Source organism: Somniosus microcephalus, chromosome 29 (assembly GCF_052327205.1).
Source record: "Somniosus microcephalus isolate GS21.2 chromosome 29, FLI_Smic_1.0, whole genome shotgun sequence".
Taxonomy (NCBI): Eukaryota; Metazoa; Chordata; class Chondrichthyes; order Squaliformes; family Somniosidae; genus Somniosus; species Somniosus microcephalus.
In genome coordinates this window covers 44,705,809-44,730,283 of record NC_141015.1, presented here as the reverse complement: position 1 = coordinate 44,730,283, position 24,475 = coordinate 44,705,809, and the positions used below count along the sequence as shown (strand labels likewise).

The following is a 24,475-nucleotide window of genomic DNA, read 5'->3' as shown; positions in this document are numbered from 1 at the left end:
CATCAAGTAACTTTAAAGTAAGCTTTAAGTAACTTATAAACACACTATATACACGAGAGGTCTTTACCATGCCTCTGGTAGAAGCCTCTTACAATACTGAACAGACCAGTATTTATACCAGTCCAACAGGAAGTGACATATGACAGGAAGTGAGGTATGTACACAGTTCATAGTTCACAGGAAGTGATGACATAACTTCCCGGAAGTTATCATTTTTATCACAGGGGTTATCGCTCTGGGGGGTTGGGTGAAAAAAAGCACCTCCCGTGAAATTCGGTGGGGCGTTGCTGAGGCACTACCCGACAGCGGCACGCCCCCGCCAGTAGCGCCCTGGGCTGCCGGCGAAGTCACAACACCCTAGAACCCTGCGGCAGAAATTCAGCTGCGCCCCGCGAGCCAGGCCGAGCTCTGCTCACGGTGTGGCAGTTAAAGGGGAGGTGTGGCTGCGACCCACCCTGCCATTTTCTTTTTTTGGCCGACCTGCAGTTCGGCCCTCCGTGGTGAGCAGTGGCGTGGTCCTGGCGTGTCTCGATGCCGGGCTGTGGCCACGGCAGCACGCTGTACTGGTGGCCTAGTGTGGGCCATCAGAGGCCCTGCAGTGCGCGCAGCGGCCCTCCCCTTTAACTGAAGGGGAGGGGCGTTGAAACGCAGCAGCGCTCCGAGGAGCCTTCGCCGATCGCGCCCTGACATTGCCTCGGTTACCGCCCCAACAGGAAGTGGCGTGCCCGACATTGCGCTCTACTTCCTGGGCGGGACAGTAAGGCGAATTTTGCGGCCGGGACATGACTTCCTTGCCGGGCACAGGATGTCCCGCCTCATCAGCGTTACCGTCCCGAATTTTGCACCCTATGAGTCTACTGCCAGGAGAGGTGAGCCATATTAGCAATGTTTACACTAGGAGCTGGCTCACAGATGCCAGTGACCCAGAATCCAAAACACAAGAATGCCAGTCATTAAGCAGCTGAGGTCTTAGTGCAGAGGCAGGCTCAGCTTTAAGAATCTATTACTTTACCCTGTTCCCCTCCCCCCAAAAAAAAGGTTATGAGGGAAAGGCAGGTCTGACCGCATTGCAAAAAGAGGGAAAAAAGTGTGATTTACTGCCAGTGAACTTCTTTCTCTATACACACATCTTAAACCCATCTGGATCATTGTTTTCACATTTTCCTTTGTGTGTTCTCAATCATACTTGCGTGTATTTTTATTTGATGAACTGGGTGTCCAAGATGCACAGGAACCCATCACCATACTTAAGAGTCTCCAAACTAAGCTACTGAGAAATTCACAAAGGTAGACTTTCTATCTACCCAATATGGAGTGCACACTCTCCCCTCTCTTACCTGTCCAGCAAACCTAGGTGCGCTCTGCCAACAGACTAGTTTTAGGGGACCCCAAAGGTGAGCAGGGGTGCTGCTGTAGTTAACCAACTAAAACTGCACAGCCTATCAGCACTAAACAACAGTCAGTTTCCCAATTCTTGAAGAGGTTAACGCCTCCACTAAAATAATGGACAAAGGAATGTCATGTGGATGTTAAGTGTTAGATGACATTGTTAACCATTCTCTCGCCTCAGGTACTGTCCCCCCTCCCTCAAATCTGTCGCCATCACCTCTCTCCTCAAAAAAACAAACCTTGACCCCCTCCATCCTTGCAAACTACCGCCCCATCACCAACCTCCCTTTCCTCTCCAAAGTCATTGAATGTTTTGTCGCCTCCCAAACCCATGCCCATCTTTCTCGCAACTCCATGTTTGAATCCCTCCAATCAAGTTTCTACCCCTGCCACAGTACCGAAACAGCTCTCATCAAAAGTCGCAAATGACATCCTTTGTGACTATGACAAAGTTAAACTATCCTTCCTCGCCCTTCTCAACCTGTCTGCAGCCTTTGACATGGTTGACCACTCCATCCTCCTCCAACGCCTTCTTCTATGCTGTATGAGTCTATGTCTGTTGCTCCTTCCGTGGAGAGAGAAACAGAGTTAACGTTTCAGGTCTGGGACCCTTCATCAGAACTGGAAAAAGCTGGAAATGTAACAGATATTACATACCTGGGATGGCAGGAATGACGTATGAGGAGAGATTGGGTCGATTGGGCTCTCCAGGTTCCAGGAGAGAGCTGGTGCAGTCGGGAGAGCAGGAGGCCAGTAACTGCTGGGGCAGTCGGGAGAGCAGGAGGCCAGTAACTGGTGAGTTTAAAAGCTCACCTTTCGCGGGCTTTTTCTTTCACAGCTGGTGCAGTCAGGAGAGCAGGAGGCCAGTAACTCTTATATAAGTGGAGCTGTTGCTAAACCCGAAACACTACAGTGTAGTGTCTCCCACCCTTCCACCTCCTCTAACCTTTTAGGGGTTAGGGGAAGTTGAAAAGGTAGGTTCAATTTATTTTATTTCAGGAGCCTAACCTAGGTGGAAAAGGTTCCAGGACAGGAGGCGGCAGTGAAAATACGACACCAGAAAACAGGTAGGTGACTGGTTGGTGAGTACTTTCACAAACTTATTCTAAGTAGAATTCAATAATTCAGCTAAATCGTAGTAAATAAAAGGGTCTTGTAAGGGTTAAGTCATGGAAGGGCAGCTCAGACCCGTGTCATGCTCCTCCTGTGCCATGTGGGAAATCAGGGACACTGTCCCTGACAACTATGTGTGCAGGAAGTGTGTCCAGCTGCAGCTCCTAGCGGACCGCATGGTGGCGCTGGAGCTGCGAATGGACTCACTCTGGAGCATACGCGATGCTGAGGATCTTGTGGATAGCACATTCAGTGAGTTGGTCACACCGCAGGTAAAGGCTAGCTCAGACAGTAAATGGGTGACCAAAAGGCAGGGTAAAGGCAGGAAGGTAGTGCAGGAGTCACCTGCGGTCATCTCCCTCCAAAACAGGTTTACCGTTTTGGGTACTGTTGGGGGAGATGACTTATCAGGGGAAGGCACCAGCAGCCAGGTTCAGGGCACCATGACTGGCTCTGCTGCACAGAAGGGCGGGAAAAAGAGGGATAGGGCTATAGTGATAGGGGATTCAATTGTAAGGGGGATAGACAGGAGTTTCTGTGGCCGAGACCGAGACTCCAAGATGGTATGTTGCCTCCCTGGTGCAAGGGTCAAGGATGTCTCGGAGCGGGTGCAGAGCATTCTGAAGGGGGAGGGGGATCAGCCAGTTGTCGTGGTACATGTAGGTACCAATGATGTAGGTAAAAAGAGGGAGGAGGTCCTACAAGCTGAATTTAGGGAGTTAGGAGCTAAATTGAAAAGTAGGACCTCAAAGGTAGTAATCTCTGGATTGCTACCAGTGCCACGAGCTAATAAGTTTAGAGAGAGTAAGATAGATAAGCTAAATACGTGGCTTGAGCAGTGGTGCAAGGGAGAGGGATTTAAATTCTTGAGGCATTGGAACCAGTTCTTGGGGAGGAGTGACCTGTACCAAGGGGACGGTCTACACCTGAACTGTGAGGGAGCCGATGTCCTCGGGGTAATATTTTCTAGGGCGGTTCGGGAGGATTTAAACTAATTTGGCAGGGGGATGGGAACCTAGGTAGTGGAAAAGAGGGAAGTCATATGAAGTCAGAAATAGATGGTAGAAAGGTGAGAAGCAATAAGCAAAGGAGAGAAACACAAAGGGCCAAACTAATTCATAATGAGAGTGTGAAAAAAGCAAGCCTGAAGGCTTTGTATCTTAATGCTAGAAGCATTAGGAACAAGGTGGATGAATTAGTTGTGGAAATAGAGGTAAACAAGTATGATTTGATTGGGATTACAGAAACGTGGCTGCAGGGTGGGCAAGGCTGGGAACTTAACATCCAGGGATATACAATATTTAGGAAAGATCGGCAAAAAGGTAGGGGAGGTGGGGTAGCATTGCTGGTAAAGGAGGGGATTAATGCAATGGAAAGGAAGGATATTAACTCGGATGAAACGGAATCTGTATGGGTAGAAATGAGAAATAGCAAGGGGAGGAAAACGTTAGTGGGTGTGATATATAGGCCTCCAAATAGTAATATGGAGGTGAGGGAAGGCATAAAAAGGGAAATTAGAGAAGCGTGCGATAAGAGCACAGCTGTCATCATGGGTGACTTTAATTTACATATTGATTGGACTACCCAAACTAGTAAAAATTCTGAGGAGGAGGAATTCCTGGAATGTTTTCGGGACGGTTATCTGGACCAATATGTCGAGGAGCCGACTCGAGATCAGGCCATTTTAGACTGGGTATTGTGCAATGAGAAGGGACTTATCAGCAATCTTCTTGTACGAGGCCCCTTGGGTCAGAGCGATCATAATATGATCGAGCTCTCAGTCGAGATGGAGAGTGAGGAAATTGAATCAGAGACTAAGGTCCAGAACTTAAATAAAGGGAATTACGAGGGTATGAGACGGGAATTGGGTAAGATTGATTGGGTGGTGTTTCTGGGGGGATTGACAGTGGATAGACAATGGCAAGCATTCAAAGATAGAATGGAAGAATTCCAGAACATGTTTATACCGGTTTGGCACAAAAATAAACCTAAAAAGGTGACTCAACCGTGGATAACGAGGGAAATTAGGGACAGCATAAAATCAAAAAAAAGGGCATATCAACTGGCAAAAAAAATCACCAGACCGGAAGATTGGGGGCAGTACAGGATACAGCAAAAGAGGACAAAGGGATTAATCAGGAAGGGGAAAATAGAATACGAAAGTAAACTTGCAGCAAACATAAAGACAGACTGCAAAAGCTTTTATCGGTATATCAGGAGGAAAAGACTGGTAAAATCCCAAGTCGGTCCCTTGCAGTCCGATTCGGGAGAATATATAATGGAGAATAAGGAAATGGCAGACCAATTAAACTCATACTTTGGTTCTGTATTCACAAAGGAGGACACAAATAACCTCCCAGGAATATCGGCAAACATAGGGACTAATGAGAGGGAGGAGCTGACAGAAATTAGTATCTCTAGGGATATGGTGCTGGGTAAGTTGAGGGGACTGAAGGCCGACAAATCCCCGGGGCCTGATAAACTACATCCTAGGGTACTTAAGGAGGTGGCCCTGGAGATAGCAGATGCTCTAAGGATCATCTTCCGGAACTCCATTGACTCGGGAACAGTACCCGTGGATTGGAGGGTAGCTAATGTTACCCCAATATTTAAAAAGGGGGGTAGAGAGAAAGCAGGGAATTATAGACCAGTAAGCCTTACATCGGTTGTGGGCAGAATGCTAGAGTCCATTATTAAGGATAAAATAGCGGAGCACTTGACAAATGGGGAAAGGATCGGACAGAGTCAACATGGATTTACAAAGGGTAAATCGTGTTTGACTAATCTGCTGGAATTTTTTGAGGATTAACTGGTAAAATAGATGGGGGAGAGCCAGTGGATGTGGTGTACCTTGACTTCCAGAAAGCCTTCGATAAGGTTCCACACAAAAGATTATCATGCAAAATTAAGGCTCATGGGATTGGGGGCAAAGTATTAACGTGGATAGAGAACTGGCTGGCGGATAGAAAACAGAGAGTTGGAATAAACGGCTCGTTTTCGGAGTGGCAGGCAGTGACCAGCGGGGTGCCGCAAGGATCTGTCCTGGGACCCCAGCTGTTCACAATATATATAAATGATCTGGATCAGGGAATTGGATGCAATATTTCCAAATTCGCTGACAACACTAAACTAGGAGGAGGGGTGGGCTCTGATGAGGATGTCAGGAGGCTACAGTGCGATTTGGACAGGTTGGGGGAATGGGCGGATACGTGGCAGATGCACTATAATGTGGATAAATGCGAGGTTATCCACTTTGGGGGTAAAAACAGGAGGGTAGATTATTATCTAAACGGCAATAGATTGGGAGATGGGGAAGTGCAGAGGGACCTGGGTGTTCTTGTGCACCAGTCACTGAAGGAGAGCATGCAGGTGCAACAGGCGATTAAGAAGGCAAATGGTATGTTGGCCTTCATATCAAGGGGGTTCGAGTATAGGAATAGGGATACCTTACTACAGCTGTACAAGGTGCTGGTGAGACCGCATCTGGAGTATTGTGTACAGTTTTGGTCGCCCCATCTGCGGAAGGATGTTCTTGCCATGGAAAGAGTGCAACGGCGATTCACCAGGCTGATACCTGGAATGGCGGGAATGACCTACGAAGAGAGATTAAATAGTTTGGGCTTGTACTCACTGGAGTTTAGAAGATTGAGAGGGGATCTCATCGAAACATATAAAATTATGGCAGGCCTGGACAGGCTGAATTCAGAGAGAATGTTTCCAATGGCCGGGGAGCACAGAACCAGGGGCCACAGTCTAAAAATAGCGGGCAAATCATTTAAAACAGAGATGAGGAAGAATTTCTTCACTCAAAGAGTGGTGAGCCTGTGGAATTCCCTGCCACAGAGGGCTGCGAAGGCTAATTCAATAAATATTTTCAAGAGAGAATTGGATATATTTCTGATGGCTAAGGGGATTAAGGGTTACGGAGAAAAGGCGGGGACGGGGTACTGAACTGGTAAGATCAGCTATGATCTCAGACGAAGATCAGCCATGATCTCATTGAATGGCGGAGCAGGCTCGAAGGGCCGAATGGCCTACTCCTGTTCCTATCTCTATGTTTCTATGTTTCCTCGCTGGAGTTTAGATGAGAGGGGATCTCATTGAAACTTATAAAATTCTAAAAGGACTAGACAGACTAGATACAGGAAGGATGTTCTTGATGGCGGGGGAGTCCAGAACCAGGGGTCACAGTCTAAGGATAAGGGGTAAGCCATTTAGGACAGAGATGAGGAGGAGTTTCTTCACCCAGAGAGTGGTGAACCTGTGGAATTCTCTACCACAGAAGACAGTAGCGGCCAATTCACTAAATATATTCAAGAGGGAGTTAGATATATTTCTTAAGGCTAAAGGGGTCAAGGGATATGGGGAGAAAGCAGGGACAGGGTACTGAATTTGGATGATCAGCCATGATCGCATTGAATGGTGGAGCAGGCTCGAGGGGCCGAATGGCCTACTCCTGTTCCTATCTTCTATGTTTCTATGTATACAATTAGTCCTGCTCCCCTACTCTTTTCCCATAGCCCTGCAAATTTTTTCTTTTCAATTATATATCTAATTCCCTTTTGAAAGTTACCACTGAATCTGCTTCCACCACCTTTTCAGGCAGTGCATTACAGATCGTAACAACTCGCTGCATAAAAAAATTTTACATCTTCTTCCTGGTTCTTTTGCTAATTATCTTAAATATGTACCCTCCTACCAGTGGAAACAGTTTCTCCTTAGTTACTCTAACAAAACCCCTCAATTTTAATCATTTCTATTAAATCTCCCCTTAACCTTCTCTGCACCAAGGAGAACAACCCCAGCTTCTCCAGTCTCTCCACAGATAGAAGCTCTTCATCCCTGATACTATTCTAGCAAGTCTCCTCTGCACCCTCTCCAAGGCCTTGATATCCTTCCTAAAGTGTGGTGCCCAAAATTAGACACATTTCTCCAGCTGATATACAATACATCAACCAACAACACTGTCAGAACTTTGCAGTCAGAATGTAACAGTTATTTGAGGTTTTCAGTGAAGAGCTGTGGCACTTAGCGATAAAATGATTCCAGGAATGAGAGCTACAAATTTACTGTTTGCGATATTAGTGTCCAAATGCTAATGCGTTCATATATTATCACAAGCAATCACTTCAAGGTTCAACGTGTTTGTATGATATTTCTTTTCCGCTATTTTAACAGATGTTAAAACATTTAAAACAAAACAAATCAACCTTCTATTAAAATAGGAAGCAAATGAAAGTCATACAAATGCACAAAGCAAATTTTCACAGTCAGCTCTAGGCTCTGGTCTTTCAGCAAACATTAATCCCTCAGTCAACTCGGATCACTCGGTTTTGAAGAATTGAAAGCAGTAAATGCCATTATTGGCTACAAAATAAAATCCTGCAACAGAAAGTTACATCATCACAAGGCATCAATATGCTTTTGCAAATGTTTAGCACCCATAAAGGAGATCATCAGATAAATACTGGCTTTAAATCAACAAGATACATCAAGTAAAACAAAACATTTTACTTTAATAGAAACCAATGTCAGAGTTTAAAGTTGTATTCCAAGCTCAGGGTTCAGATATTTATAAACTCACTCATGTTTCAGTGTCACAGTTTAATTAGAATGAACTCCATAATTAGATTACAATGTGTTAATTTACTCATATATATCCATTACATGTGTGTGACTTTTGCACAATCTACTTATTAAACAGCATGTACATATTTGATGTATGTATATCACAGATCACCAAGAGAAAAACCAGTCACCTGAAAATGCAAAGCAGACAGGACTTTAGAGATAGAGCTTTCTACTCAATCGTGAAAGAATAAAGCACAGCTTTGCCCTTTCTGCCTCCGTTCTCTCTGTGGAGCATTAAAGAGAGGTGGGTTAATTACATGCATGGCTGCTCTGAATTACCATGGACCCCGACTTGTAGAACATGCTCAGAATGCCATTGTGGTACAACGGGACAGACATTAACTGCAACACTTTCAGAAAATTGACTGCCGAGACTTTTATTGCCACAGATGTCGCTCTTGCAGCTGGGCATCAATTACACCAACATGTTTGCTGTGGTATTGGCAGTACTCTGCCAGAGACAGAGAGGGGATACCATCTCCTTGCAGTTATTAATGCACCTTGCAAATCTTACTTAGTGTGAGAAATAAAGTTATGAGTTACAGTGTACAATGAGCTGAAATGATCCCAAGTGGTTTATAAAAGCATGCAGCTAGAGTGCACCATCAGTGCCATGAAAATTGCTCCCTATAGATAAAAGCTACAACCGAGGAGCTAGTAGTCACTTTTAGTACTCAGGAAAATGCAACAAAACATAATGGGCCATAATTTGCCAATACTTCAAAAAGGAATCATTTTGCGGAGTATAATCGCCTAAGCACTGCCATGTTACGAGGCTGCTGACTGACTTTGTGCGCTCATCAGCCAATACTCATAAAATGAAATAACAATTTAAAACAGATTGCCAGAATCTGGACATGTTAAACTTAAGGTCATCTGTGCTGCCACCATTTAAATCTAAAATCTGTGTACATAATTTTAAATTTACAATCTGGGTAAAACAAATGAGCCATTTTACAGGACTGAGCAAACCATAAACTAGCTGAGCAAACATAAAACAGGACATTGCAAGGAAGTAATGCAAAACCTTAATAAAACACTGGTTAGGCCTCAGCTGGACTAGTGTGTTCAATTCGGGGCACCACATTTTCAGAAGAATGTCAAGACCTTGGAGAGGGTGCAGAGGAGATTTACTAGAATGGCACCAGGGATGAGGGACTTCAGTTATGTGGAGAGACTGGAGAATGTGGGATTGTTCTCCTTAGAGCAGAGAAGGTTAAGGGGAGATTTAATAGTGGTGTTCAAAATTGTGAGGGGTTTTGGATAAAGTCACTCACTGCTCAAATTCTTCCTGTGGAGAATCCAGTTAATTGTGTAAACATTTCTAGGGTGAATTTGAAGTTATAAATTTCAGGCTCCAGGTGAGGACCCAGGATGAAATGGTTGCCCTTTTTAGATTGTTTTGTATCTTTAACAAAATGTGATGTTGGAGTGTGACAGATGCACACCAGACAGAAGATTTTTATTTGGATATCAGTTGATCTCCCATAGCAGTGCACATGGTAAGCCAGAGAATAAAGTCATCGTCTTATACAGCCACGGTGTCAGTGGTAGGATTTTTGCCTCCGAATCAGGAGGTCGGGGGTTCAAGTCCCACTCCAGAGACTTGAACACATAATTTAGGAAAGCCCTACATTTCTTATGTATTATCTTGGAGCGTATAAAGTGTTTAATTATCCAACACTGAAATTTCTCAAACTCAGCAAGAGTAAAAATTGGATTTTTTTAAAAAAATTGAGTATTTTTCTAATGGACAAATTCTGAAATATCCAAATAGGTCTAAATTGTGCCAAATTTCATTCAAAACTAACATCATTCCAAATTAATAACAGCTTGGCAATGAGGGTTGCTATGGTTTGGAGCTACTTCAAATTGTTATACACTCCAAGATACTGTAATGCATATGAAATCGAGCTTTCCTATTCAGCTCCAGAAAGAAATAATCTGAATGCGTGAGATTGTTTATTAGTTCATTTTTCTCCCAGAACAGCGAGTGATCCTGTAGCCTTCCTCATCTTTATGGTTTATTACTGCACCACATGGTGCATTAACCGATCGAGTCCAAAATCCCGCATTCTAACAAGAGTTCCTGGGTGAAACCCTGTTCGAACACAGCAAGCAAAATGGGTTTAATGAGGAATAGTTTCAAAAGTTTACTGCTTTTTAATATTCCAAGAGTTCCATAAGCGCGAGGAAGAGCAATACAAGCGTTATCGACCTCTGGAAAAAAAAAACTTCCAAAATGTCTGGCAAGTATTGGTTCACTGCAGTCCTTTAAAAGGGAGCTTGATGTGTTCCTGAGAGGGTGGCACATCTCAAGTTATAGATGGCAATTGAAGGTTAACTGGGGTTATTGGTGTGTTACTTCAATCTCCTGGACCTTGACTGATTGCCTTCGGGGGTGAGAGAAGAACTTCCCAGTTTTTCCTAAATTGGCCTGAAGTTTTTTCTGTTTCTCCCAGGAGATTGCGTGACGGAGTGAAGGGGGGGGTGGGGAATGGAGGGGAGGGGATTGATGGTGCACAGAAGTTGCACCATGTCTGGATGGGACAAGCTTGATGCACCAGATATGGATTTTTTTGTTTAAAATTCTGGGTACAATAATATACTACAAAAGCGACAGAAATCAATCCAAAGAGATGGGAATAATACTGAAGAAATGCCACCTATTTGAAGGGTTTATGAAAATTTAGGTTAAGTGAATTTCTTAAGTAATTAAGCACGACTTAAGATGGTGCAAGTCATTTTCAATTTTGAGCAGTTAATTCTGGAAGTTGAAACATTTTCCCTCGTCTTTGTTCTTAGAGAATCACAGAGTGCTATAGCACAGAAACAGGGTGATGTAAGAAAAGGAGTCTTACACATCAAGTAACTTTAAGGTAAGCTTTAAGCAACTTACAAACACAATATATACAAGAGAGGTCTTTACCATGCCTCTGGTAGAAGCCTCTTACAATACTGAACAGTCCAGTATTTATAGCAGTCCAACAGGAAGTGACATGACAGGAAGTGAGGTATGACACAGTTCATAGTTCACAGTTCACAGTAAGTGATGACATAACTTCCCGGAAGTTATTATTATCACATTCTTCCCTCCTGCAGGATTAGGAGGCTGTGGTCTACCTTTTGTTCCGCAGCCGCCGAACGAGGAAGAGTCGCACCCGTTTGAGTTCCCGTCGTAGAGGGTCGCTGGTCCGCTTACATGCGGTTGGCCATTGGTCAGAGTCTGTGTGGCCTAGATTACCCTGTGAAGGGTCGGGGAGATCATGGCTCCGTGTATGAGCCCCAATCGGTTCAAAGTCGGACTGCCTCTGTTCAGAGGGAGGTGCAGAGCTGGTCTGTGGCGGATCAGTACTTTCATGCGCGGTACTGGGAGGGTCACAACCTTGAGTACGGGGTTCTACCGGCACCAAGCTAGTTGGTGTCCGATCAGGATCCTGGAGAGGGGTACCTGATAGGTCCCAAGAGTTTCCTGGTGCAATGCCATCACCCGATGTCCCACTAGGTCCTGGTGGGCAGGGAGCCAGATCCCGTAATGATACGGTAGATTCTCGGCCGTCGGAATATCGTATGTTTGCATTGGTGGGGTTGGCATCGGTTAGTTCGACCTCGTCTACGAGAGGGTCATTTTTAGACGTCCGAACGTATCTTCGGAGTAATACAGGTCCAGGAGTAGTTAGCCATGACGGGAGTGATGTCCCATGAGATGAGCGACGCTGGAATCCAAAGAACCGCTCATGAGGTGTAGTATTTGTGGCTGTGGAAAGCAGGGACCGTATAGAGTGCAATGCATCCGGAAGCACTGTTTCCCATTGCTGGTCTGGTAGGCCCCGAGATCTTAAAGCGAGACGTACGGAATTCCAGAGGATACCGTTATACCTCTCTACCTGCCCATTTCCGATGGGGTGGTATGGTGTTGTTTTGCTTGTAGCAATTCCCCGTTCTGAGAGGTAGTCCTCGAGTTCCCTTGACATAAAGGATGGACCCCAATCTGAGTGAATATAAGCCGGCATGCCACAGAGAGAAAATACCTGCTCAAGGCAGCAGATTACTGTGGACGCCAGCATATTGGAGCAGGGGAAGGCAAACGGAAAACATGAATATTCGTCGATCATGGTGAGCAAATATGTGTTCCGAGTTGAAGAGGGCACTGGGCCCTTAAAATCGATGCTAAGTCGTTGCATCGGTTGGGTTGCATGTATGAGTATACCATCTGAGGGGCGGAAGAACTGAGGTTTTAATTCCGCACAAAGCCGGCATTCTGAGCATATTTTCTTTACATCTCCAGTGGAAAAAGGGAGATTCCGTGATCGTACGAAATGTAGCATGCGCGTAACGCCAGGATGACACAATCCATTGTGGACATCCATGAGAGTCGAGGACGACATAGTGGAGCAGAATGCCCGTGTGAGGGTGTCCGGGGCCACATTCTCCTTGCCTGGCCGATAGAGAATTGTATAACCAAAAGAGGCCAGTTCCATCCTCCAAAGTTGTATTTTATTATTCTTAATTTTGGTTCGTTTTCGATTATCGAGCATGAAGGCGACTGATCGTTGGTCCGTGATTAATGTAAAGTGCTGGCGAGCTAGAAAATGGTTCCACTTCCGTACTGCCTCGATGATGGCTGTGGCTTCCTTCTCAACCGGAGGATAATGTAGCTCGGCACCTGGACATAAATGCTACAGGACGACCTTCCTGATTCAGAGTAGCCGAGATCGCCACCTCCGAGGCATCACATTCAACCACGAAAGGGAGATTCTCATCGATGGAGTGAAGAGCCGCTTTCTCCAACTGTTTTTTGAGAAGGTTAAAGGCTGCAACAGCTGCTGTTCCCAGTGGAAATGATCTAGCATGCAGCAAGGGTTGGATTTTGTCCGAAAAATGAGGAATCCATTTAGCGTAGTATGCAAACAGACCGAGAGCCCGACGTAAAGAAGCCGGATTCTTAGGTGACGGGAGCTCTTGGAGCGGGCGAAGTCTTTCTGGGTCTGGCTTAATGATACCATTACCTACGCAGTAGCCAAGGATGTTGATGGTCGGTTGCGACTCAACAGATTTGGATTCATTCAGGGTTAAATTACGGTGATGGAGGGCATCCCGAAATTTTTGGAGGTTGGCGTCGTGTTCCTGTTGATCGTGACCTGCAATGGTAATGTTATCAAGATAGGGAAAAGTATCCCTTAGGTTTTCCTGTTTAACCAGGCCATCCATTGCCCGTTGAAAGACAGCCACTCCATTAGTAACCCCGAATGGGAGGCGACGAAATTGGTACAGCCGTCCATTAGCCTCAAAGGCCGTGTACTGCTTATCTGAGACCTTCAAGGGTACCTGATGATAGGCACTTTTTAAATCGTAAGTTGAGAACACTTCGTATTCGGCCAGTTTATTAACCATATCATCAATGCGTGGCAATGGGTAGGCGTCCAAGTCGGTATATTGATTGATGGTTTGCGAATAATCTATGCATAGTCGCTGTTTGTGAGGTTTTAGAGGATTCTTGACAATGACGACTTGAGCCCGCCAGGGCGATGAACATGGTTCGATCATATCCTCTGCTAGAAGTCGAGAGATTTCAGCCTCAATAAAAGATTGGTCTTCCTGATTAAAGTGCCGCGATTTCGTTATTATTGGTTTGCATCGAGGCGGAATACTGGGAAATAATGAGGGTTCATCCAGTGGAGCTGCTGATAATGCACAAAACGGTAATTTAGACGGTATATTAGAAATAGTAAGACCAGGTTTGGATCCGCCGAACTCAATAGTGAGTTTCTTATGCTGTTTCTGGAAATCCAGCCCTAAGAGGAGATCACTACATAAGTCCTTGAGTACCGAAAGTCGGGTGGAGGGATACATGCGACCATTAAGTGTCATATCAACAATACAAAAGCCAGAGATTCTGGTATTCAGTGATGACTGAGCCATCGCAATTGCCTGGTCCGATGGGAAGACATGTAGTTTCAATTTCGCAACAATCTGTTCCTTAATGAAACTATCAGTACTTCCTCAGTCAATTAAGGCATCTAAGGTATGCCCTTTAATTGAAACTTTTGTAGCTGCATGAGACAGGTTCTGTGGGCAAGCAGCTGTAATTGGTGTCGTTGCACAGAGAGTGGCTAAAACTCTCGGTGTGCTTCTTCGGGAGAGAGCTCGATAGGTCCTAGCTGGAGCATCCTGATAGGCCCTAATTGGGGCAGTTCGGTAGGCCTTAGCTGGATTGGCCCTCGTAGAGGTCCTTGATAGGCAAACTTTAGCAAAGTGTCCTTTTTTTTTTTTGCAATAACTGCAGATTGCATTGCGAGCAGGGCAGGTTTTCCTAGGGTGAAAAGCATCTCCACAAAAGAAGCATTCCCTCCTAGATTGCCAAGAGGCTGCTAAAGTGGGGTCATCCTCCTCTTCTTCATCAGAATTATCAGAATTAGATTCCCCCATGATAGGGTTCACCTGAGACCGCTTGAATTGTCTGGTTGCAGTTACAGCAGCAGATCGAGATCTGGGCAGCTGATAGAGGTCTGCATTTCTCTTTGCCAAATCCAGTCCAGAGAACAAGCTCGGTCAAAAGCTTTTTGTAGCTCAAGTGTTTTACTTTCTAGTAGACGCTGGCGTATAAATGGAGAGGCAATCCCGCAGATGAAAGCATCACGAATCATTTCTTCGTGGTACAGCTCAGCTGAGGCTGCCTGAAAGTTACAATCTATGCTGAGATTGCGAAGTTCTTGAAGGAATTCGTTAATCGATTCCCCTGGCCCTTGTTGGGCTGTGGCCAGTAGATGTCTAGCATAGACCTCATTTGGAGTCTTGGCATACAGTTTCTTAAGTGCCCGAATCACCTCATCGTAATTATCCCATTCATCAACATATTCGAACACTTTTGGGGTCACATAGTTGATAAGTATCCTCAATCTAGTAGGAGCATCTGCTTCACATTCATCCAGAAAATTCTCAAAAGTACGGTACCAATGCTTCCATACCCTGCCAGCTGCTGGTGTATTTGGGTCCAAGTCCAGACGAATAGGTCTAAGGATTCTCTCCATGATGGGTGGTTCCCTGGATCCTTAACTCAGAGTTTGACCGAAGGTCTAGTATTTGAGAGTGTAAATATTAAGTTGCTTAAATTGATGTAAGAAAAGGAGTCTTACACATCAAGTAACTTTAAGGTAAGCTTTAAGCAACTTACAAACACACTATATACAAGAGAGGTCTTTACCATGCCTCTGGTAGAAGCCTCTTACAATACTGAACAGTCCAGTATTTATACCAGTCCAACAGGAAGTGACATGACAGGAAGTGAGGTATGTACACAGTTCATAGTTCACAGGAAGTGATGACATAACTTCCCGTAAGTTATTATTATTATCACACAGGGCATTCAGTCCATCGAGTCTGTGCCGCTGTTTTTCTCCCTGATGGTTTTGTCTAATCACACTCTTTTCATTAGCTGCAGTTTCAGCTCTCAACAGGTTAAGCCAATGCAATTTCAGGAAGAAATGAAAAGCCTTCAAGCAGCAGATAATGAAAACTTGAAAGTGAACTCCTTTCAAGGTCATTGAAGTTATTTCTGCAAAACTACAAACATCTAGATGGGGAGATTTAAGAAAATCAGTTAAAATCCTTTTAAAGTAATGCTAAAATCAGAAAGTTTTTGTGTAGCGTACTCAGCACAGATTAAAGCTGCAGGACAACACATGCAACATGGAATGGATGTCAAAACCATCAATAATGTAGCCTACACAACGTAGCTGCATCATCTTCATCTGGCACAAACCCAAGTTAAAATTTCAGTCAAATGCTTACTGCACAGTATTAAACTGCCTCTCACAGGAAGGTAATTTTGTTATGACAAAAAGTCCTACATTTGGAACAGAAGTATAAATCAATCTCAAAACAAACTTTTGTACCTAAGAGAATACCATGCGACTCATTTGATTCTTAAAGCTGCAGTACCTCATAGTTAAACTACTGTAATTAAGGACTGACAACATCTACCTTCAGGAAAAATTCAATTGGTGAATCCTCATACTAGTGGGGTGCCGCAAGGATCAGTGCTTGGGCCTCAGCTATTCACAATCTAGATCAATGATTTGGATGAGGGGACCAAATGTAATATCCAAGTTTGCTGATGATACAAAGCTAGGTGGGAATGTAAGCTTTGAGGAGGATGCATAGAGGCTTCAAGGGGATATCGACAGGCTAAGTGAGTGGGCAAGAACATGGCAAATGGAATATAATGTGGAGAAATGTGAGGTTATCCACTTTGGTAGGAAAAATAGAAAAGCCGAGTATTTTTTAAATGGTGAGAGATTGGGAAATGTTCCTGTTCAGAGGGACCTGGGTGTCCTTGTACACAAATCACAAAGTTAACATGCAGGTACAGCAAACAATTAGGAAAGCAAATGGTATGTTGGCCTTTATTACAAGAGGATTTGAGTATAAGAGTAAAGATGTCTTATTGCAATTATATCGGGCTCTGGTAAGACCACACCTGGAGTATTGTGTACAGTTTTGGTCTCCTTATCTAAGGAAGGATATACTTACCATAGAAGGAGTGCAACAAAGGTTCACCAGACTGATTCCTGGGATGGGGGGGATTGCCCTACGAGGAGAGATTGAGCAGACTGAGCCTATATTCTCTGGAGTTTAAAAGGATGAGAGGTGATCTCATTGAAACATACAAAAGGGCTTGACAGGATAGATGCAGGGAGGATGTTTCCCCTGGCTGGGGAGTCTAGAACCAGGGGTCACAGTCTCAGAATAAGGGGTCGGCCATTTAGGACTGAGATGAGGAGAAATTTCTTCACTCAGAGGGTGGTGAATCTTTGGAATTCTCTATCCCAGAGGCTACGGAGGCTCAGTCGTTGAGTATATTCAAGCTAGAGATCGATAGATTTTTGGATGTTAAGGGAATCAAGGATTATGGGGTTAGTGCAGGAAAGTGGAGTTGAGGTAGAAGATCAGCCATGATCTTATTGAATGGTGGAGCAGGCTCGAGGGGCCGAATGGCTTACTCCTGCTCCTATTTCCTGCTCATACCATCTGGTGTGTGGTTTGCACACTCACACCACTAAATATCCTCAGTGATAAAGCCTAGCTTAAGGTTCGAAGAGTAGAGGTCAACAGAACAACTATGGAAATTACAAAACAGACTTTGTACAAAACTTGTTGCATAGGTCGGTATCCTTAATTCCGACTATGAAACATGGGAAATTTAGTCGGTGCTGATCACTCCGGTTCATTGATGTACCAGGATGTAGACTTTTGATTCAAGGTACTGTCCCCCTTTTCTATAGGAGAAAATAATAAACTCACCCAATAACATACTGGCTTTTTTTTGTGAAAATGTCAACTTTCCAGCTGATTTTGCCAACAGGTACAGAACAATGGAGAGGAATGCTGCTAAAACTATGGATTATTCCCCTGAATATCCCTTCATTATGATGGAAATCTATGGTCCCATTGCAGCTGGATTAATGATGCAAACTGCTTTTTTATAGCTAAAGAAAGCAAGGCTTTTTTGGTGCTGAGCAAGGTGAGCTGCGCCAGTGATGGGAATGTAACACCATTTCCACTTTTGGTATCTAGTGTAATCAACCAGATCAGGTATAGCACAGGTCCAATGCGGAGATAAAATCCCTGTGCTCTACCCAACAATTTATCTTAATCTCAAGCCCCCGAATCAGGCCAAAGTGAAATATTCTACCTCCCACCCCAGTTATCCTGCAAGTTCCCTGAAATCTAGAGTTTTAATCCACCACAGCACCTAGGCAGCTAGTTTTGATTCTAACACAACGCTGTGTTGAGTCTCACTAACATTAAAGAGCAGGGCAGTAACAGCAAATAGACTTTTGTTTTAAAAAGGGAAAAGCGAGAGAGTGATTTACATATCAGTTAGAAATACTTGTAACACAGAGGCACTTTGAAAGCATAATTGTACAGTAGTTTTACATGATTCAGAATCAGTAACCACGGAAGTAGGGGGTCGGCAGAGGACAAGAAACTCATTAACATACCTTTTCTGGGTTGTCGCTTCTCTAGTGCAGCAAGTGCTTCCATTGTCTGTCTGTAATCAGCCTGTCCTCCCTCTGGATTGGTGTTGTTGGGTTGCTGAGGGGGAACGTTGCTGAGGGGGAACGTTGCTGAGGGGGAACTTGTCTTGCGAGGTTGCAAACAGGAGATCCAGACTGCTGGGTACTTTCTTAGTTCTGGACGGAGGCTGAACATTACAGTCTCTGGCTAACATATGTCCCTAAGGTGTTTAATCCACATATTTTGGTTGGAAGGCTAGGGCTTTGCACTAATGCTTTCATACCATATCCTAATGGACATTTTGTGCAGATAAGATATCTGTAACTTGAAATATTAGCCTGCTCTGCTCCAGTGGAAATAGTTCTGAGAGACTTAACAGAGATCTTCAAAATTATGAAGGGGTTTGATAGTGAATAGGGAAAAAAATTCCTCAAGTTGGGAAAGCAGTGAAGAATTATCATCAATTTAAAACTGACTAAGAGAATGAGGAGAAATTTAATTACACAAACGATTGTTGAAGCATGGAGTGCTTTACCATAGGGAGTGGCTGAGGCAGAAACCAGTGCATCTTTTAAGGGAAATTTGGATAAATCCTTGAAACAGAGAAAGATGCAGGGCTTTCAGGAGAGCAGGAAGTAGTTAGATTTATTTTGGATTGCTATTTGCAAAGAGTCGGCACAGACACGATGGGCTCGATTTTACCAGCCCTGAGGAGGCGACTTTGTGTATGAAAAGACTCATTGGGCCAGTGGTTCCCACACTCAGGAAATCAATTGCCCAATTAGGGGAAAATCCCACTTTTTCAACACATCACTTAGGAGTTGGGGTCCTGACACGCCCCCGCCCGCCCACACTGACAAAATCCAGCCCAATGAGTTCAATGGCCTCAGTCGGTGTGATAGATTGCTATGGCAACAGGCTAGATGTTTTTATTTTAGAGCTAAGTTTATATACGTCTGACTCTAAATGGAATATTACTGGGTGGGGTGGGGGGGGGGGGGGTGCAGTTTAAAGGCAGTTACTTGCTTTTTCATTGCACCATATAATGCAAATATTACAGCTGATTCAGTGACTAACCAGCAGCTCACAGGTTTATTCTCCTGAAATGCACAAAGCCATTTTCAAATTATCAGAAACAATCCAACTACTTGTATATTGGAAGTCTGCTATCTGTATAAGCATGGCACTATTCTCAGTACCAAGTTGGAATGATTTAACAACAGCTTTGTTGTACGTTTGCTTGGCACTTCTGAATGAGATAAAGATTACATGTTTTCATTATTTATCAGTCAGGGCATATGTAAGTGTTATGGAATCAGAATTGGCCCCATTTACTCTACTGTTATAGCTGCATATTATTTACTCGTTGTTTCTGAAAGTATTTCCAACAGTGACATTCATGTGTAAATGACTGCTGGTAATACATCAAATTTCCATGCTTTACTGGCTCATACTAGCTGTAAATCACCTCTTTGAACACCTCCTAAACAGAAGCAAGTAATGTTAATAATTATTCAGGTGAATGTTAATAGGGATGGTAATAGTTGGAAATCAAGTCTTAAACAAGGTCACTTACCTGAACACTTGTCAAATAAGTAAAAAGAACCCACTTTTTAAAAACAGATTCAATGAAAAGTTTGAGCAGGTAAATACTCTGCAATGTAGCAGTTACAAAACCTGCTGCCAACTACTGTGAAAGCAGTACCTTTTTGCTATTAGAACTCTTGGTTTTCCATTTATAAGGAAAGATAACCTACATACAGCCAGAACATAAGAGGCATTACAAAGCAATATAAAAACACATCTCTACATTTCTCTTCAACTATCAAAGCAGTCTAACAATGTGAAGAATAGAGTTACATGTTTTTCATCGAAGACGGTGACATGAAGTATCTCTCTGACCTCACCTTGTAGCTAATAATACCTACTACAAATACTAACTCCTAAAAATTTGCTAACCTCTCTACAATGTGTTTCAAAACATTATGGTGCAATTTTCGTTTTAAGGATCTCACTGTGCCCATGATTGACCCTCATGCCAAACCTACATCTCCAATAAACAATCCACGACTCCTTCGACTACAATTCAATATTAAGCCCTACAGAAAAACAATGGGATACAAATGTACGTGCCTCTCAGGGCCTCAGTCGTGCCTGTATTAAAGTAACACAGCGTGCACTGTACTATGCCGTTCAATATATGTAGCAGGATTGGGCATTGCAATTACACTTAGGAATGATTTCCCTCCTGGAAACAGAAAGAGATAGTGAAACAATGCGATTATGGCATTTCATACGTGGAGAGGGAAGATAACTTCTTGTGTGATTTAGTCTCAGATTATTTTAGGAACTTTTGGAGTCTCTTAAAGGCCAACATAAAAGACAAAACTGAAAGTTATACAACACTGTTTGCACCCATTACCTCTCGTGTCAGACTGTAATATCACCCGTGCTATTAAATCAAATCAAATCAACTTTTGTCATTGTTAGTGCACAAGTGCAGTACAACGAAATGTAGGCTTGCGGCTCCCGAGAGTGTACATTTAGATTAAGACATTTAAACATTCAACATACATTTGGCTTGAAATACATTAACATAAACATAACCATAATAAAGTGCATTGGCAGATGTGCAAGCTTTAGAGTTTATTTGTGGAGTTCAGTAGGATGACAGCCCTGGGAAAGAAGCTGTTCCTAAATCTGGTCGTACGGGTGCGAATGCATCTGTCGCGTCTCCCAGATGGCAGGAGGGCGAACAGACTGTGGCTGGGGTGGGTAGGGTCTTTGATGATGGACCGTGACCTCCGTAAACAGCGTTTCTGGTATATGTGCTCTATGGTCGGTAGCCGGGTATGCGTTGGGCAGTTTTGACTACCCGCTGCAGGGCTTTCCGGTCATAGGAGCTACAACTGCCATACCATACTGTGATACAGTTTGTCACAGGAGATGCTGGCAAGAGGCCAAGTGCTTTGCCACAGAGAAATTAAAAGGGGAAAAAGTCAGAGGGCCAGTCACCTTGGATTGCTCTTGCACCCCACCTAATGGCAAGGAAAGCAAGGTGAAGAACAACATGTACACAAGTGGCAGCAGCTATGTGCAGTGCAGAATCACAGAAGTTCAGTTTCGGAATGTGCGCAGTAAGAAAAAGCTGAAGTGTGCCGACGATATTTTGTTGTCATCCAGTTTCAAAAGCACAGATTTCCAGTGTTGTTTCCATTCACTTGAAGCACTAACTTACCATGACAAGTTGATGGCTTCCTTGTGAACATCTTTTATTCAACATATGCTCGAGGCAAATTCCCCTCCCGCCATTCACAATGTGATGACATTGATTCTATAAACTCCAACACTGAGAACTCATCCCAGATTTTTTTTTTAAATTTAAAAGAGATCGGACATCTGAATTGGCAGAAGTGGGAAAACATACTGACCCCAATTTACTTGTTCTTTGTTTCTGTTCATATAACAAACAAGTCAAACCTGGATTATACAATTTGCAATCAATATCAGAAAGAACGGCACGATGATACCACAAGAGCTCAGCTCAATTTTGACCTCTAACAGTGATAGTCTAGCTCTATAATTGGATTTTTCCGAGTCTCTCTTTGCATTTCAGTTGCAACGAAGACAAGTTGAATTGAACTGAGAAAATTTCTATCCCAGGGAACACTTGCTCTTGTCCCTTCAAATGGCTTTTACCGTGTGCAAGAAAACATACCTTTGTAATTCATTGTTCGCATGGTGATACTGCTCCTGCCCACTCCAGCGTGGATATCTCTTCCTCCAGAACCCTTGGTTCCTGCTTCCTCTCTCCGATCTCTCCAGGTGAGCCATACTTTCACATGCCTCTAAAGAAAAAAGGCCATAAAAAAAAACATGAGAAATAACATCTCCTGTGGTGTTATTGCTACATCAGTTTTCCATTATTATGCACAGAACGCCAACAAGCTTGATCAAAAAGCTTCTCAATAAATTTGATGTGGCACAAAGAAGGATGCATTGAAAAGAGTCCTTTCCATACCATTTATGTTTTCTGTGGGATGGACGAGACAGATCGTCTTAGATTTGAAGTGAACAAAGCCTAAAGGAACTCACAATTACAGGTAGACTATCCTTTATCCGAAAACCTCGGGACCAGCCGTGTTTCGGTTTTCGGAGAATTTCGGATTTCGGAAGGTGGGTCAGCGGGGGTCCGCGGGGGGGGTCGGGGCCGGCAGGGGTCCGCGGGGGGGGGTCGGGGCCGGCGGGGTCGGGTCGGCAGGGGGTCGTGTGCACAACTTACTCTGACGCTCAGCGTAAGTCGGTGGGGGTCGGGGTCGGCGGGGGTCTGCGGGGGGGGTCGGGGCCGGCGGGTCCGCGGGGGGGGGGGTCGGGGCCGGCGGGTCCACGGGGGGGTCGGCGCGGGGTCGTGCGCACGACTTACGCTGAACGAAAAAACCTTCGGTTTTTAGAGGGTTTCGGTTTTCGGAAGTTCGGATAAAGGGTAGTCTACCTGTACTATCAATTTAAAATTGCCTGATCACCTTGAAGTGATGCTGAATTCCATGGGTAATACAGGCTTGACAGGACCTCTACAGCGGTCCGTGCACTAGAGCGGAGTGAGCCAGCAGACATTCAGTTGACTTTCAGTTGCATGGATTCGCACCTCCTCAAAGTCAAACAAGTGGATTATTTTAAAAGGTAAAGTTGCTAGATCTCATTGTGTTTGCAAGAACTAGGGCTGAAAAGAAACCTCCAAAATGTAAAAAAGACTGCAGCCATGCATACACAGAAGTTTGCACATACTTAGTGACATTCTTTCTGAATTTAGAAAAATTGGGATATCCCCTCTCTCCCCCGCCCCCCTAAAAAACAGCTCTTGTATTAATCTGGTGCGTGTATGGATTTTAAAATCATTATTAATAATAATAAATAATTGATGCAAAGTCTGACTTGCTTTGTTTCATCAAACCTCTCGATACTGGGATGAAGAGAGATTTTGGGGGGAAAATTGAGCCGCACCCCCTTTGGGGCACTAATTTCGTCGGAGCGCTACTTTTAGCACCCCGAAAAAATTAGTCCACCCCCCCGGCCAAAATTCATCAGTAGCGCCACAAGAGGGAAGCGGGACGCTACTGGAAGCGCCCCGCCTCCCTCTTGGGGCGCTGCGAGGGAATATCGCGTCGCTGTGGCACATCGCGCCGCAGTACTGCAGGCCTTCCTCCCCTTCTTTAAGGGGAAGGGCCTTGCGCAGCGCGACCTGGGTCCCAGCTGGGCCACCAGAGATTGGAGTGCCGGCAATAGAGCCCTGCACACAAGAGAAATGCTGGACTCACGGAGCGCAGCCGGCACTCCGCGGGGGGCGGGGGGGGGGGGGGAATGGTCAGGAGGCTGGGGTAGGCAACGGGGGCAGGTGCTGGCAGGCGGCCAGCAACAAAAATGGCCTTCCGGCACCCCGCAGGTCGGCCCCCCTGATCCCGTCGGACATAGCGTCCGGCGGTAAGTCAGGGGGTGCTACCAAAGATCGCGGTTGTGGCGCTGCGCACAGCGATGACGTCATCGTCAGCAGCGCAACGCCGCGGGGCGCTAACGTTTACTGCCACCGCTAAGCTCCCGCTGAATTTTGCAGGAGGCGTTGGCGGTGCTGCACCCGGGCGCTAGTTGCTTTGCACCCCTAAGAGAGCGCTAACGGGAGGCGCAAAGCAACCGAATTTCCCCCCTTAGCTTTTGGTTTGTCTTCATCTCTATCATAGTCCAATAATATTGCTGCGTGCAGAGACCATCAGGTACAACTTCTGTTAATAGCACATAACTTCCAACCTCCTCCCCAAGGTCTCAGTTGCTGTTAATTGTAAAGTTCTTTGGAAAAAATAAGTAGAGCTTTTCCTGGGATCATCTATATAAATGACTTCTAAACATATATTTGAGTTTTACAAGTACAGGAGCCGAATGGTTCTGGTACTGGACTCGCAACCTAAAGGTCACAAGTTCAAATCCCACCACAGCAAATTCAGAAATCAAATTCCATCAATCTGGTAATCTGTGGGCTAAAGCCATGAAAGCTGCTAGATTGTCAGACAAACTCCACTGGTTTACTGCTGTCTGTCTTTCAGGGACAGGCACCCGACACACTGATCCAGTCTAGCCTACATGCAACTAGTTTCACACTATACTGTTGACTCTTAATGCCCTCAGGCATCTAAGGATGAGCAATAACTATTGCCTTGCCAGTGTCACTTATGCACCAAGAAGAAAAAATAATCCCAAGACAAAATAATCATGCAATTGCAAACTGCAGCTTTGACCACTGACGTATGCGCCAGAGAACTCAATGGCGAAACCA

The 24,475-nt window shown here is 44.6% G+C and overlaps 1 protein-coding gene across 4 annotated transcripts in view; it reads right to left on the bottom strand.

The window, feature by feature from the left end:
* Nucleotides 1-24,475, bottom strand: part of LOC147098705 (serine-rich coiled-coil domain-containing protein 2-like) — a 730,402-nt gene that overhangs the window by 418,584 nt on the left and 287,343 nt on the right. For all 4 annotated transcript variants that reach the window (XM_085970759.1, XM_085970755.1, XM_085970756.1 and 1 more), the window contains exon 5: nt 21,872-22,001. In XM_085970759.1, the coding sequence (XP_085826885.1) occupies nt 21,872-22,001 (130 nt within the window). The remainder of the gene's footprint in view (nt 1-21,871; nt 22,002-24,475) is intronic.